General features: G+C 39.8%; 3 protein-coding genes across 3 annotated transcripts in view; 1 reads left to right on the top strand and 2 right to left on the bottom strand.

Moving 5' to 3' along the window:
* nfkb1 (nuclear factor of kappa light polypeptide gene enhancer in B-cells 1) overlaps window positions 1–17,500 on the bottom strand; it is a 1,201,612-nt gene that overhangs the window by 1,092,309 nt on the left and 91,803 nt on the right. The window lies entirely within an intron of this gene.
* Window positions 1–17,500, bottom strand: part of LOC116060261 (phospholipid-transporting ATPase ABCA1-like) — a 90,195-nt gene that overhangs the window by 498 nt on the left and 72,197 nt on the right. The gene's annotated exons all lie outside the window — the stretch shown is intronic.
* Window positions 4,895–6,466, top strand: LOC118496138 (GTPase IMAP family member 8-like). The gene is made up of 2 exons (XM_036006563.1): window positions 4,895–5,483; window positions 5,769–6,466. The coding sequence occupies exons 1-2, from the start codon at window positions 4,907–4,909 to the stop codon at window positions 6,302–6,304; spliced, it is 1,113 nt and encodes a 370-aa protein (XP_035862456.1). The 5' UTR covers window positions 4,895–4,906; the 3' UTR covers window positions 6,305–6,466.

The raw sequence follows: 17,500 nt of genomic DNA, 5'->3' as shown, positions 1-17,500 counted from the left end.
GACAGGTAAACAGGTAAACACCTGGAACACAGACAGGTAAACAGGTAAACACCTGGAACACACAGACAGGTAGTCAGGTAAACACCTGGAACACACAGACAGGTAGTCAGGTAAACACCTGGAACACACAGACAGGTAATCAGGTAAACACCTGGAACACACAGACAGGTAAACAGGTAAACACCTGGAACACAGACAGGTAAACAGGTAAACACCTGGAAACACAGACAGACTGGTAAACACCTGGAACACACAGACAGGTAAACGGGTAAACACCTGGAACACAGACAGGTAAACACCTGGAACACACAGACAGGTAACCAGGTAAACACCTGGAACACAGACAGGTAAACAGGTAAACACCTGGAACACACAGACAGGTAACCAGGTAAACACCTGGAACACAGACAGGTAATCAGGTAAACACCTGGAACACACAGACAGGTAATCAGGTAAACACCTGGAACACACAAAGACAGGTAAACACCTGGAACACACAGACCTGGAACAGACAGACCGGTAATCAGGTAAACACCTGGAACACACAAAGACAGGTAAACACCTGGAACACACAGACCTGGAACAGACAGACAGGTAATCAGGTAAACACCTGGAACAGACAGACAGGTAATCAGGTAAACACCTGGAACACACAAAGACAGGTAAACACCTGGAACACAGACAGGTAATCAGGTAAACACCTGGAACACACAAAGACAGGTAAACACCTGGAACACACAGACCTGGAACAGACAGACAGGTAATCAGGTAAATACCTGGAACAGACAGACAGGTAATCAGGTAAACACCTGGAACACACAAAGACAGGTAAACACCTGGAACACAGACAGGCAATCAGGTAAACACCTGGAACACACAAAGACAGGTAAACACCTGGAACACACAGACCTGGAACAGACAGACAGTTAATCAGGTAAACACCTGGAACACACAAAGACAGGTAAACACCTGGAACACACAGACCTGGAACAGACAGACAGGTAATCAGGTAAACACCTGGAACAGACAGACAGGTAATCAGGTAAACACCTGGAACACACAAAGACAGGTAAACACCTGGAACACACTGACCTGGAACAGACAGACAGGTAATCAGGTAAACACCTGGAACAGACAGACAGGTAATCAGGTAAACACCTGGAACACACAAAGACAGGTAAACACCTGGAACACACAGACCTGGAACAGACAGACAGGTAATCAGGTAAACACCTGGACACACAAAGACAGGTAAACACCTGGGACACACAGACCTGGAACAGACAGACAGGTAATCAGGTAAACACCTGGAACACACAAAGACAGGTAAACACCTGGAACACACAGACCTGGAACAGACAGATAGGTAATCAGGTAAACACCTGGAACACACAAAGACAGGTAAACACCTGGAACACACAGACCTGGAACAGACAGACAGGTAATCAGGTAATCAGGGGTCTGTTTCAGGAAGGAGGTTTAACAAACTCTGGGTCTAACCCTGATCTCTGAGTAGATTTACCCTCAGAGTTTTCGGTTCCAGAACAGCTGATTTAAGTTGGTTCAATCAACTCAGAGTATGTTCACGCGCGTGCACCCCCACAATAAAAAGGCAGCATGAATGGAGCCATGATACTACAATTCACCATGGTAACAACCACAAACAAATGGGTCGGCGGATATACTCATGTCACAAACAACAAACAATGTTAAAAAAGCGTCAAGACAGCGGCTGCTGCTGCAACAGAGAGAGAATTGTTGTGGGAGAAAGTTGCTGCTCGAGTCAATGCGTAAGCATTAACTGTGTATTAATTTCATATTTAATCACAGTTAACTTATAATATTACTGGTGAAAACTGGAATTGTATTACACCTATAATTTCATTTGGGTGCAATCCTGGGGGTGAAAAAGTAAGCTAGGCTACTACTATATCCCATTCTGAGGCTGCAGCACCATGATCATTAACAGAAATATAATTTATAATCATTTATTTCTTTTTAATGGCTCTCACTGGTTTGTGTCCAGGGAACAATACAAAAAACATTTATAAAAGGTTTCAGAACGAGTCCCACTTCTCTGACGGCTACGTGGCTTCTTCACTATTACAGTATGATCATCACCAATAAAGATAAATGCTGTTTGTAAAAAACGTAATGCGACACAAAGAATCTGCTGGGATGTTAAAGCATGTCCACGATGGTGGATGTTAGTGATATGAGGATGATAAGGTATCTACATAACTGATGGACTGTGAAAAAATGTAGAAATGAAAATCCATTTAGTCAGGACTCAATATCATCTCCTGACGTAACTCTCTGTGAAGTAAAACAGCTTCTTCATCAACGGATCGTCGACTAAAAGACATGTTGGAGAAAAACACGTTTTATCATCCGTCTAACAATAAGTTTTATTTATTAAGTTTTTTTTCATGCAGATAACAAACTGCATTAAAATGCGCCTGATACAGACTGAATGAAAGAATGAAAGAATGAATGAGGAAATGAGAGAGAAGAAACCTCCAGTTCCTCTCAGTCTCCTCCCTCTGACACAGTGTCAGAGGGAGGAGACTGAGATGAGAAAACCTGCTCCCGACCAGGTTAGGGTCACAGACTCAGTAACCATAGTAACTGACTCTGAGGTGAAGTTCCCTCTCTTTCTGAAAGAGAAAACCCAGAGTTTCCCTCATCTCAGGGTTAACTAACTCAGAGTTTTCACTAAACCTGCTTTCTGGAACGGACCATAGAAGAGATATCGTATTGTTTGAGGCGAGTTGGCTGCTGTTGATCTTCTTACACCTGAGCAGGTAAATCTGTCCCTATCAATGCATTATATATATATATATATATATATATATATATATATATATATATATATATATATATATATATATATATATATATATATATATATATATATCAGTATGTTTTATTACTTTGAAGTTTTGCTTTTTGGTTATGTTTCAGTTCTATACTTTCACTTTTGAGAGATGAACTTTGAGGAATCAGCTGATTGTGTGAAAATGTATTATTCATTACAAGTTAGATCTTTTTGAGAGGAAATGATGAACAGACAGTTTTAGAGGAGAAGTGAGTTTAATGGCGTCAATCAGACAAAGAAAACAACAAAGATCAGCTGCAGAAATATGTCCACTAGTCCTTATGTGTGTGTGTGTGTGTGTGTGTGTGTGTGTGTGTGTGTGTGTGTGTGTGTGTGTGTGTGTGTGTGTGTGTGTGTGTGTGTGTGTGTGTGTGTTTAGAATAAATTGACAACTGTGAAATGGTCTATGACAGTTTCAGTGTGGCAGTTTGGGTCGGAGGGGAAATTATTTTGTGTTCAGAAGTTTCTTTTAGAGAATTTAATCTGAAAGAATTCAGATTCACTAGAAGTTTAAAAGAAATAAAGTTCAGTTAAAATGTTAAATATGTATTGACAGAGAGGAACTAGGAAGGTAACAAATAAATAAAAATAGAAAAGGAAGAAATGACAATTATACACTAGACTTCTCCATTTAATACCCCACTTCCATAATGCTACTATAATAATAATAATAATAATAATAATAATAATAATAATAATAATAATATTAAAGCTGCAAGCAGCGATGGACGGGCCCAAGGCTCTACGTCATACAGTTAATTAGCTGTGAAAAGGGGCGTGGCTAAAACATAGGGGGCAAAACCAAACCATCATCATCATGGTCAAACATCACCAATTAAAAAGAACTCTCTTCTGAGTTCAATGAATTGAAATGAAATGAAAATGAATCAATCGTTAACATCTTCAGATGGCACAGACCAAATTTGAAGTTGATCGGATGAAATCTCTAGATGGAGTTCGTTAAAGTACGACATGTGGAAATGGCCAAAGTCGCATTAATTTTAAACATTGAAATCAAAATGGCGGACTTCCTGTTAGGTTTAGGGTATGGCTCCAATGACGTTTTTTATACGTCTTCACATGCCGCATGTGTGTACCAAGTTTCGTGAGTCTACGATAAACGCACTGCAGGGGCACAATTTATTAAGTTTTGTAGGGGGCGCTATTGAGCCATTTTTGTGCCCCTTAAAATACGTAACCTCTTACCAGACTTGATGCGCCCCCCAATTTTGGTGAGTTTTTGAATATGTTAAGCCCCTCAAAAAGCCAATTCATTTGCAGAAAATAATAATAATTCCTTCAGTTCCAATAGGGCCTTCGCCGCTGTTGGCGCTCGGGCCCTAAATAATATGTAGCAGGGTCTGACATTAACTCGTTTCACTGTGAAAATTTTAAAATCTCTGCACTTAATGGAGTAATAACATTCATATCTGTTAGACATCATTCAATGTTTGATATATTTCCACAAAAAGATTACATGCATGATCATTTCCAGTGTTTTAATTACAGAGAGAGTTCTTCACACAAAGACAGGCATTTGTTTAATCATACTTCTATTTCTTTGCGTTCTGCACTAAACCCATTCAGCCTCCGTTCTCCTTTACTAAACAGCTCTTTGGTATTTGTTTCTGTATCTGCATTTATTGTTTATTTATTATTAATGTTTAATATGTTTGTGTATGAATGCACCAGTCACCAAGGGAAATTCCTCACTAGTGTAACTTACTGTGGCAATAATCTCCTTTCTGATTCTGATTACAGTGTGTGTGTGTGTGTGTATGTGTGTGTGTGTGTGTGTGTGTGTGTGTGTGTGTGTGTGTTTGAACCGCCACAGTATGTTACAGCGAGGTTACAGCAAGCCTAAAGTTTACTGTAAAATATTCCTGCTTCATCAGAATTACCCACAATGCAATATAAACTAAAGGTATTTCATTGTAATGAAGAAATGTGGTATTGTACTGTAGATTTCACAGTACAGTGCTAGTTGCAGTCATTTCTACATTTCTATTTCTTCTCTGATCTCCAGACATGAGCCCAGATCAGTGTCCAGATCTCACCATCGTCCTGATGGGAAAAACAGGAGTTGGTAAAAGTGCTTCAGGAAACACCATCCTGGGACGAACAGTGTTTGTGTCAAGGCTGTCCTTTAAATCAGTGACGAAACAGATCTCTGAACAAACAGGAAATGTTTTGGGGAAACAGATCTCAGTGGTCGACACTCCAGGAATATTAGACTCTGAGGACACAAAGAAGGAGATTAAAGACTTCTGTCAGAGTCTCCTGTCATCCTCCAGACGTTGTCTGTTTCTGGTGGTGACCAGAGTTGGACGGATCACAGAGGAGGACCAGGAGGCTGTTCAGGCAGCTATGGAAGTCCTCGGGCCTCGGGGGATGGAGAAGAGTTACCTGCTCTTCACTGGTGGGGATGCTTTAGAGGGCAAGACAGTAGAGGATTTTATCTATGAAGGAAACGAGGAAGAAATGCTTCCAGAAGTTGTTAGAAGGTTTGCGGGGGCGTATCATCTCTTCGACAATGAAAGTGACAATGAAGAACAAGTCAGAGAGCTGCTGAAGAAGTCTGTCCACCTCAACACCCAGGAAACAGGTATCTGATCTAATGTTTAAATGTATTCATTTATAGTACCATGGTTTGGATGATGTTATATAGAGATTGATGACAGCATCTTCATTATCAGATTGAAGAATTAATTCTCAAAGCTGGAACTCGTATTACTGGTTGGAGCGTCAGCTGTACACGAAATAAACACAAAAATTGTAATGTGTACACGAATCAACAAATAAAAATAATGTGACAATTTCACGAACTGGCATTAGACTGGGTTGTATAAGAAGGTTAACTATTTGTTTTGATTTGTTTTGTGTCTTTCAGTCGATGATTCCAGGAACCGGAGGATCGTGCTGCTCGGCCTTCCTGGAGCTGGAAAAAGTTCCTCTGGGAACACCATCTTAAGATCTGGACAGTTTAAACCAGGCTGTGACTTTGGTTCAGTCAGTACTGAGACAGTCTCTAAGTCAGCCATAGTGGAGGGTCGTCAGGTCACGGTGGTAGATACTCCAGGAATCACTGATGAAGTTCTGACTCCTCAACAGCTGTTTAAAGAGATCATGAAGTCAGTAGTAGAGACCAGTCCAGGACCTCATGCCTTTGTTATTGTTGTCAGAATAGGCAGAATCACTGAAGCAGACATCAAACTGTTTGAGATGCTGGAAAACCTGTTCAGCAGAGATGCTCTGAAATACTCCATGGTGCTTTTCACTCATGGAGACGAGCTGGGAGGTCGGTCCATTAATGATTTGATCCAGTCTGACCATCATGTGTCTGATCTGGTCTCCATGTGTGGTGGTAGATTCTGTGTGTTTGACAACACAACCAAAAGAAGCAGAGAGCAGGTCAGAAGTTCCTGAGTAAAGTAGATGAGATGGTCTCAGATAACGGTGGAGAACACTACACTGATGACATGTTCAGGATGGTTCAGACGTTCATTAATGAAGAAAGGAACATGTCTGACAGCTCAGCCACGTCTGACAGCTCAGCCAAGTCTGACAGCTCAGTCAAGTCAGCTCAGCCAAGTCAGTCAGGTCAGTCAAATGTATTGAACAGATTGTTGCTTCATGTAAGTACTCATAAAATGAAGTGTGTTGTAATTGTTCTGGCTGCAATAGGGTTAGGGGCATTAGCGGGAGCAGGACAAGGAGCAGTAGCAGCAGCAGCAGCAGCAGCAGGACAAGGAGCAGCAGCAAGAATAGTAGCAGCAGCAGCAGCAGCAGCAGGACAAGGAGCAGCAGCAAGAATAGTAGCAACAGCAGGAAAAGGAACAGTAGCAGCAGTAGGAATAGGAGCAGTAGCAGCAGCAGCAGCAGGAAATAAAATAAAGGAGCTTGCACACAGCTTCAACAAAGTCCAACAAACTCCAACATTGTAAAGTTGGCAGTTGTTGGCGTTTGTCAGTTGGTCGTCTTCATAATGTTCATTAAACCAACTGCCAGTCCACACTGCCCAGACAGTAACAGACAAGACTGACTTTTGTCACCTAGTCCTACCTTTTCTTATTTGAGTTTTAGGAGTAATAGCAGCACGAATGAAATAATAGCAGCACAAATTAAATAACTTCTGCTATGATTTGAGGCTATATATATATATAACAGTTGATTTGACTCTAATTTGTCATATATATAGCTGTGTGGAGGTGAGAAAGTAGGCGGAGTTTGAACTATTTCTGAGGTCAACACTCTGACCATGTGACAAATTATCTCTATTTAAATTCACGTCTCTCTTTGACTCTTTTGTCTTCACCTTCCAATGTGGATGTTCACAACACATAATCTCTTTAGTTTCAGATGTCGTACAAACTTTTCTTTCTGTAGTTTAAGCATCAGTTACCACAGACCCCCTTCTGCCCTTACAATCAAACTAAAATCCTCCGTCAGTGACACATTACAACCCAGTCTCACGGCAGTTCGTGAAATGGTCCCTTTATTTAATCTATTTATGGACACGGACACGATTCTGTTGTTTTTTTCGTGGTGGTGAGCATGAATTTCAACGTAATGTATTTCAATGGGAAGCATCTTTCGTGACAACAGCACGACTACGGTAGCGAGTAGTATGCAAAGCCGAAAATCTGCGCAGGGAGGTTGGTTGGGGGTTGGATGGGTCAAACAACACAGGACTTTCACCCCAGAGACCGGGGGTCGAGTCTCGCGTGTGGCGTTTTTTTTTCACATACCAAAAATGTCACATGTTGACCACTAGGAGGCGATAAAATCAAGGTAGACGCCTTTAACTCTCACATTACACATCACACATTTAAAAACCTTACATCCACGTGTTCCTTGAATCATGCTGGGGTTAGGGTTAGGGTTAGGGTCACATGACCTACGTCACGCCTTGATGGGTCTATTGATTACGTTTTCGGGGGGATGCAGGGATATGCGCCCGTCCCCCCCCCCACCCCCCCCAATATTCAGAAAAGGTAGATTTGTCCCCTTCAAAAAATGTAAAAGACAACCCACCCAGTTAAAGACGTATTGTCTATCACTCTGTTATTAAGCTCCAGACTTTAATACTATATTAATAAATAGTCAATTCTTTGAGTTCTTCTGATTCCTTTTTTTAGATTTTGTTTTAGGATTTTGAGTTTTCATTTTAATATTGTTTTGTGTTTTTCAGATGCCAGTCTGACATTTAGTCTTTTACTGTTATTGGTTTGATATTTGATCTAAAGTACTGCTTCACTTATAGAACTTAACTTTACTGTCCATATTATCATATTATATGTATTATATATCATATTATACATTAGTTTGGGTCACTTTTTGTTGTATAAGTTTGAATATTTAGAAATGAGTGATTCTTGATTGAAATCTAAATATAATTCATTGTAATGTTTTAAACTGGTTGTTTTTAATGTTCGTAAGCATAAAAGTAATTTCTTGTATTTCTGCTTCATTCTACTGTACATTAATGAAGTTTAACAAATGTTAATTTACTCGTGTTTCTGATCAAGATGTCAGTTTTAAAGAGTGATGATTTATAATATCAACAGAATATAAACGATGCCACATTACTGGATGATTACATTTTATAAAGTCTGACACATATTTAAAGATAATGTTTAAGTTTCTGATGAATAATTAATGTAAAACATGATTTCTAAAGCTGTTTAACTTTGTATTTTATTGGCAGATTTGTTAAACATGATTCTGATGAATTTATAATCTTTTGATCAGTTTGTTTCATTGATTCCAAATAAACAGAAACATGTTTCCAAACTTTTAGTTTCTGTTTTTATTAAATTGTTTGATTGCAAAAGAGTTTTTGAAGATTTTGAGGTTCATTTATTAGTTTATAAGCTATTTAACCGCTCAAAATGTTTTTTATCATCACTAAAATGTACCAGCGCTAACTTACTACAGTATAAAAAGAAACACATCAGTGAGATATTCAAATTTAAATGTTATTCAACTGTAATCTAAAGTTTAGGTTTAGGTAGAGTTTGGATGCAAATATGCAGAGTATTCTTATCTCAATATTCTTGAATTTTCTTTGAAACAGATTAGCTTTGATTTAGAAAGTAAAGTAAAAAATAGAAATAGAAAAGAGAGAGATTACAGGTAGTAAAACTCCTTTATGAATAAAATAATGTCCCATACACAAAGGAGGAACAGGAAATACCTTTGGAAAAGTAACTGCTACATAAACTCTTATTTAGCATCAAAAACAACAACAGCTTTGAGCGGACTCACCGGTTTCTGAGAAACCACAACAACTAAACATTTTACATTTTGATAAATAACTTTTGAAGCACAAAACATGTTAATAATGAGCTCCAGTTTCACTTTGATCCACATGAATCAGACACAAAACTAACTAATATCCACGTTTTCAACAGTTTTATCTGGTTCATCTTTATCAACACATGTTCTGTGTTACCAACTCATCCAACTGGAATATCATCTTCTGATCCAGATAACTACAGAATAAATTCCATAATTTACAGTAAACAAAGGTCAGTGAGACCCTCACACATGAAATTGTGTCTCGACCTAGACTCCCTCATTTTCTTGTCAGAACAACAAATGTTGAGGATGATTCTTTTTAAGTCCTGCCATCTAAAGAGAGCCAGAAACTGTCTGATCTTTCTGTTTTTATGTTCCATAATGTTTATTTTACATGTAGGCTACTGTGTTTAGACTGTAGTGAGACAGGACGACAGGTGAACATGGGTAGACAGAGGCACCACTGCTGCAGCGTCAGGCCAGAGGCCCCAAGACTTCATCTGTTCACCTTTGAAATCTGCCTACAGTAAGATAGCTGAGATGGACGCCACAGTGGCGAGATAAACATATTGTTCATAACCATAACCAAATCCATAATACTGGACATAAGCAGAATGAGAAGGATAAATACAGTAGAAAGACAGTATTGATTTTAAGATGTTTTGAATGTTGAACTGCATACATCACCTGGTACCGTGTGTTGAAATAAAGCTGCATCTACTCTGCAGACAACCTGTCATCTTTTTTCTTTTTGTGATCTACTTTTTTTATTGGCACCTTCAGACATACAAAACAAATTCCACGCCGTGTGACAGGTAATAGCAGATGGTGCACAGAACAAATTGAACAAGAACAAAAAACCTCTCCCACACCCCACCCTCTGCGGTCTCGAGGAAAAGAAGACAAAGAAACAGAAACCACACCTAGCCTAAAGAATCTGTCATCTCTGAAGTCTCCTCATTCCACAACCCATTATTACATAACATGGGTAGGGTTGCTCCACCTCCTCTGCTTGGAATTTGAGATGTGGTTAACATCAGAGAAGTGGAAAAAGCATTTTTAACATACAATGCTAAAAGAAAAGATCAAACAAAACAAACCTGGAGATGTGGTAGACCGGCTGAACCTGATCATCATCAACGAGCTGCGTGAGAAGAAAACAGAAGCAGGTGAAGACCGGAGGAGTCGTCACGTGTTACAGCAAAGGGTTAACCAAGGTCAACCCTGATGCTTTCACGCTCATAATACATATTTAATAATTAAATAATACAGTAATGAATACTGAACACTGAAGAAAAGGAAACAAGTTGTTTCTTTGGACTGATAGTTTGTTTAAATACACAGAAGATTCTGAAGTCTCACAACAATTTAATATTTAATCACAAAATATATATTTTGTAATTACAATATTTTTAGAGTTCTCCGATTCACAGAACTTTGGCCTTTAAAGTTAATCTTACAGTCTCATAATTTGTTATAAAATTCCAAAATATTTCATAGTTCCACACAAACTATTACGTTAGAAACAATTCATTTGTTACAGCTCCCCCAAAATACAAAACATGGCATAGTTCTCCAATAGTAATGTTGGGAATTAGGATGGGACAGACACAGAATATACAGTTTTATTATTTCAGTATTCTTGTATTGTCTTTAAAACAGATTAGTTTAGATTTAGAAAATAAAGTTAAAGAAATTAGTTTGATTTTGTGCACAGCTCTGCTCAAATAAAAGGGTTATGTAATGTGTTTAAGATCATTCAACATCTTTTGTAATAATAATAATAATAATAATAATAATAAAACATGTTATTTGTAATGCACTTTACATTTGAAGCAAATCTCAAAATGCTACAGTTAAGTTGATATAGTAAAGGCCTAGTAAAAACATCAATATAAAATACAAATAGACTGTGCAACGTCTTGCAGGGTTAGTTAAAAGTCATAAGTTCTTCTAAAAATAAATGTTTTAGTCCTTTTTTAAAAGTCTCAGTAGTTTGAGGTGCCCTCAGGTGGTCGGGGAGGGCATTCCAGATCCGAGGAGCGGCAGAACAGAAAACCCGGTCACCCATGGTGCCAAGCTTAGTCTTCGGGAGAAGGAGGCGGTTTGAGTTTGTTGAACGGAGGGATCCAGTTGTAGTTAGAGGAGTGAGTAGTTCTTTCAGATAGGGGGGGGGGCATTTCCATAGATGCACTGGTGGGTGAGAAGGGAGACCTTTTATTCAATCCTGGCGGAAACAGGAAGCCAGTGGAGTGAATGGAGAATGGGTGTGATGTGGTCTTATTTTCGCACTCTCATCAGGATCCTTGCAGCACTATTCTGAATATACTGCAGTCTCTGCAGGCTTTTGTTAGGGATCCCGATGAGAAGTGCGTTACAGTAATCCAGTCTGGAGGAGACAAAGGCGTGGACCAGTTTTTAGCATCTGCTAAGGTGAGTGTGGAACGCAGTTTTGCAATATTTCTGAGATGATAGAAAGAAATCTTGCAGAGGTTTTTGATATGGGCTTCGAAGGTGAGTTGTGGGTCAAATCTTACACCAAGATTGGTAACAGTTGTGGAGAGGGGAATGTCATGACCAGAGATGGTTATACCGGTTATGGAGGCAGACTGGGTTTGATGTGGGGTGTCGACAAGAATTGCCTCAGTTTTGGAGCTGTTTAACTTGAGGAAGTTGTGTTTCATCCACACCTTTATCTCCTCCAGACAGGCAATGAGTGTTGAAGACGGAAATGATGTTGGTGAAGCTGTAGAGGTGTGTTTCCGATTTCATGTACAGTTGTGTGTCTTTAGCATAGCAGTGAAATGAGACTCCATTTGGGCTTGATGAGGGTGGACGGTGAAGACATCTTCATGGAGATGGCCTTGTGGTCGGAAACACCCAGATCATACACCAGAAGATTACTGAGATGAACGGAGTTTGTAATGACTAAGTCGAGAGTGTGGCTCCTGGTATGAATGGGGGCATCGACAAGTTGTGTCATATTAAACAGTCAAGTAATTGGAGGAATTCTGCTGCAAAACGTCAGGTGGAGGAGTTGACATGAATATTCATATCTCCAAGTATGATGATATTGGCAGACATTGTACAGAAGGTTGATAGAAGGTTGGACATCTCTGGGATGAAAGATGAACTTCGTGGATAGAGGGTGCTTACATTTAAATGCAAGGCATTCAAAGGAAGACAGCTCAGGCAGGGTTATAGGGGACAAGATTAGATCACTTCGGTGGATGACAGCCAGACCACTGCCACGCCCTGTGCTGTGGGCTTTCTGTAAGTAGCAGAAGCCAGGAGGACAGGTTTCATTTAAAAAAGAATAAACATCTGGTTGATGCCAGGTTTCTGTAAGGCACATCATTTCCAAACACTTTTCCAGAATAGGGTCATGTATCAGGCAAGATTTGTTTGTGATGGATTGTGCATTGAAAAGTTCAATCTTGATATTTCATGCAGCAGTGAGTCTCTGTATTGGCCGGAGTAGACTGAGGTCCACTCCACGTTTTCCATCCCGGTCAGTGCGTAGCGTCGTCATGGAAACTCCAGCGTTACTAGTCCTAGGGGTTTCAGCGCCCTGATGATGTGTTGAAGAAGCAACAGTGTGCACGCCAGACCAGAGGGATGAGATGTTGTGATCAGACTGGGAGAAAACAAACTTTTGACGGCAACTTCTGTGAATGTAACGGGCCCTGTGAATGTAACGGGCTCCGACCCTGACCCGGGTCGGAGTGAATGGCGTTGGCTTGGTTTGTGTTACATTAAGAAAATGAATGATGTGGACAGATAGTGACTGTGTCTCTGCAGACCGTGATGTGGTTTGAACTGAAAGATTGAGGAAATAAACTGAAATTACAGGCAGTAAAACATGCTTTGTGAATGAAATAATGTCCCATACACTGGGTCCCTGCAATCTGACATAGGTTATCATGTTTGTATCAAAGTTCCTGGACCTTATCACAGGACCATAGGACAGGAAGTAATTGGCCGTCTTCTGTCTTACACTTCCAACATTTTGGTGTATTTCAGACCCATTCTGAAAAATCTGGAGAGAGTCTAATAGAAGCGATGCATAATCTTGAACTGGATGAGGCTAACCTTCACATTGCGTGACAGTTTTAATATTCATACAGATTCTGTCCCACTCCTCATCATCCAGTGTAATACTCAGATCTCTTTCCCATGTCTTTTGGAGGGCTGTCCAGGCTCCATCCCCAGGTTCTGCATAAGCACAAAATAATACCCAGAAGCCTCATGACCTTTTCCATTTTTCAACAATACCTTATGTAAACATTGTGGTGCCTCCGGGGCTGAAGAACTGGATCCAACTAACAGATGGCGAAGTTGCAAATATCTAAAAATTAGACCTAGACATTCCAAATTGCTGTACCACATCCTCAAAGGATTTCAATATGCCACCGAGATACAGATCCCCTAGTGTGGCAATTTTGTCTTCCAACCAATCCCTCAAAAAAGGAGATCTACCAATACATGACTTTGGATTTCGCCAAACACCTGATGAAGTGTTTAGATATGGATCCAGTTCAAACAGCCGGCCACTTTGGTCCAAACGACATTTAAGTGAGGGATTATTGGATGTGTTTTTGCCTCACCTACAGTTTAACAGAAAGGCATTGCAAGGGTGAAAATGGGGCAAGAACAGATTGTTCAATAAAATAGCAGGGTGGTGCTCTCTTAGTAGGAAGTGACCAGTGGGCCAAATATCTTAAGTCATTTATCAACACACATTCTGTTACCAACTCATCCAATTGGAATATCAGCTTCTGATCCAGATAACTACAGAATAAATTACATCATTTACAGTTAACAAAGGTCAGTGAGACCCTCAGACATCCTCAGACATGAAAACTTGTCTCGACCTCTGATGACTCCCTCATTTCTCATTTTCAGTCCTGCCAGCTAAAGAGAAACAGAAACTGTCTGATGTTTATGTTTTAAGTTACATAACATCGGTAGGTTGGAATTTGAGATGTGGTTAACATCAGAGAAGTGGAAAATGCATTTTTAACATACAATGCTAAAAGAAAAGATCAAACAAAACAAACCTGGAGATGTGGTAGACCGGCTGAACCTGATCATCATCAACGAGCTGCGTGAGAAGAAAACAGAAGCAGGTGAAGACCGGAGGAGTCGTCACGTGTTACAGCAAAGGGTTAACCAAGGTCAACCCTGATGCTTTCACGCTCATAATACATATTTAATAATTAAATAATACAGTAATGAATACTGAACACTGAAGAAAAGGAAACAAGTTGTTTCTTTGGACTGATAGTTTGTTTAAATACACAGAAGATTCTGAAGTCTCACAACAATTTAATATTTAATCACAAAATATATATTTTGTAATTACAATATTTTTAGAGTTCTCCGATTCACAGAACTTTGGCCTTTAAAGTTAATCTTACAGTCTCATAATTTGTTATAAAATTCCAAAATATTTCATAGTTCCACACAAACTATTACGTTAGAAACAATTCATTTGTTACAGCTCCCCCAAAATACAAAACATGGCATAGTTCTCCAATAGTAATGTTGGGAATTAGGATGGGACAGACACAGAATATACAGTTTTATTATTTCAGTATTCTTGTATTTTCTTTAAAACAGATTAGTTTAGATTTAGAAAATAAAGTTAAAAAATAGTTTGATAATAAAATAATGTATTATACATGTAGATTAAACATGAAATACCTTTGAGCAGTCTCACCTGTTTGTGAGAAAACTAAACATTTTACATTTTAATAAATAACTTTTGAAGCACAAAACATGTTAGTAATGAGCTCCAGTTTCACTTTGATCCACATGAATCAGTTACCAAAATTAATAAATTATCAAATAATAAATAACAAACATAATACAGGACCTAAGCAGAAAGAGAAGGATAAATACAGTAGAAAGACACTATTGACTTTGAGATGTCTTGAATGTTGAACTGCATGCACCACCTGGTACCGTGTGTTCAAATAAAGCTGCCTCTACTCTGGAGTCATCTCTGTAGTCTCGTCTTTCTACAACCTGATATTACATAACATGGGTAGGGTTGCTCCACCTTTTTTATGTGATCAACAATTTTTTTAAATTCTTTTGACAAAACATACAACTTGCAACACAAACAAATACCATAAGCCCATCATGCACGTCTCTCCCTGGCACAAAGCTTCTTAGGAGCCCTCCAGAAAGTTCAGCTACTTTCCCCATTTACGTCTATATATATATCCAATCTGGCAGACCGTTTCTATCACATCTTTTCAAACGGCGCCACTCTAGCCCTCTCACAATCCCACTCCTGGATTGACGGCAGCCGTCAGTGAGACCCTCAGACATCCTCAGACATTAAAGCCTACTACAGACCGAGTCTGGCGAGGTCGGTGACTCGAGTCTGTTCGGTGTGTTCCGTGCCGTCGTCAGTCCTAGAGGGCGTCGGCCTTCATTTTGGCTGATTTGACAGGTATAATCGGCGGGGAGGGCACTGCCGGCAGTCGGACTCAATGAGCCATCTGATTGGTGGAGAGCTAACCCCGGAAACGGGTAGCGGGATGAGCGTGACTAGAGTCTCTCAAAATCTGAGGAAAATCTTTTAAACTGACCTTTGTTGATCTGAAATGAAGACAGATTCAGCAACTGCACGGCCTATTTCTCTCTTCAAATGTTTTCAGAAACACGTTTCGGTGAACTATTTTAGTCCAATATGAGATCGTATTCTAACGAGCCGCCATGACAGTCTGTCTTTGAATTTCCAGAGAAGCCAGACCCACGTGACGCGTTCGTCCAATCAGCTGCCGGTTTTCATTTTTGGGCGACAATCCAGATTACCGCTGCCTGCTGTTATGGAGACATATTACGTCTTGTTGCTTCAGTGTGTTCAGAGGCACTTTTTTGATCAACTCGGGGAGACTGACCAGTCCGACTGCCTTTTCTGCCGACGTTTGGCTGTCTGGTCCATGTGTCTGGGCCTTAAAGTGCTTATTTTATGCTTTTCAGCTTTTTCCTTTCCTTTATTGTGTTATATATCTGTTTTGTGCATGCAATAGGTTTACAAAGTGAAAAAGCCCAAAGTCCACCCCAAAGGGACTTACCATCTCCAACAGAAAACCCTGTTCACAAACTTCTCCAAACAGCTGTATTGTAGTCCAGTCTCTAAGGTCAAGGTAAATTTATTGTCCCAGAGGGGCAATAGTTAGTACAGCCAGTAGACAAGCATAAGGACAAGACACAGAACAATACAGCAAAACATGAAATACCCATAGTATCTAAAACACAATAGTAAATAAAATATTTAAAATGGAAATGAAAGTCGGAATAAAAGAGTTTCCGAGTCTATTGGACCTGCATCTAGGCGTGGAGTACCTACGGCCTACCTACCTACGGGGGAAGTAGCTTAAACTGGCAGGACAAGGGGTGGCTAGGGTCAGTTGCTATGGATTGGGCCTTCTTTGCCACTCTGTTGGAGTAGATGTGGGAGAGAGTGGGGAAGTTGATGCCTGCAATCTTGCTACATGTCCTGATGGTACTCTGTAGTCACTTTTTGTTTTTTATGGACAAACCAGCAGATAAAACAGACTAAATAAAACAGGAAAAAAACATTCTCATAAAAGTGGGGTCAATGTTAAAATTCTTGTTTTCGATAAAAGTACAAACGCTGATGGGCTTTGGCACAAACAGCATCAGTGTGTGGTTCAAAACATAGCTTGCTATCAATTATTGTGCCAAGGTACTTATATTCTTGTACTGTCTCAACAGGTTGGCCATCAATGATAGTGGGGGGAAGAGGGGGGCACTGTTTCCTAAAATCAATAATTAATTCTTTAGTTTAAATAGGAGCGCTTACACCAATCATTAAAATCGTTCACTATTGGTCCGTGGTCAATCAAACTTTCATTAAAAAGAGACACAATGACAGAGTCGTATGTAAATTTAAGATGAGGGACCCGGTGTGATTGAAGTGACTTACTGAAGGCAAGTAATGTTTGGTAAGCTTTTGAGGAGGCGGCCACCAATATGGTCTGGACCAGGGCTCTTCCTTTCCTTCGCCCCCCTAAGAATTTTGTGAACTCTGTCCATATCAATAGTGATAGCCACGTCTTGTTCTGCCATTGGTTCCCTTTACTTGGACAATTCCTTGGTGAAGTTGTTAATATTAAAGCGACTGTAGAAAATATTCAATTCATCTGCAAGCTCAGAATCTGTCTTGCCGTCAAAGGAGAGGTTTTTTTCTGATTGGATAGTAAACTTCTGTGTCGAATGTGCGTCACTTTGTAACACGTTATAATGCTCGCCTAGCTGCTAGCATGGCACGCCCTCATACTC

Source organism: Sander lucioperca, chromosome 1, assembly GCF_008315115.2.
Source record: "Sander lucioperca isolate FBNREF2018 chromosome 1, SLUC_FBN_1.2, whole genome shotgun sequence".
NCBI classification, from domain to species: Eukaryota; Metazoa; Chordata; class Actinopteri; order Perciformes; family Percidae; genus Sander; species Sander lucioperca.
This window is presented reverse-complemented; position numbering and strand designations above follow the sequence as displayed.

Coding starts and splice junctions, on each gene's coding strand:
- LOC118496138 (XM_036006563.1), top strand. CDS start 4,907: ATGAGCCCAGATCAGTGTCCAGATCTCACCATCGTCCTGATGGGAAAA. Junction 5,484..5,768: donor CCTCAACACCCAGGAAACAG/GTATCTGATCTA, acceptor TGTGTCTTTCAG/TCGATGATTCCAGGAACCGG.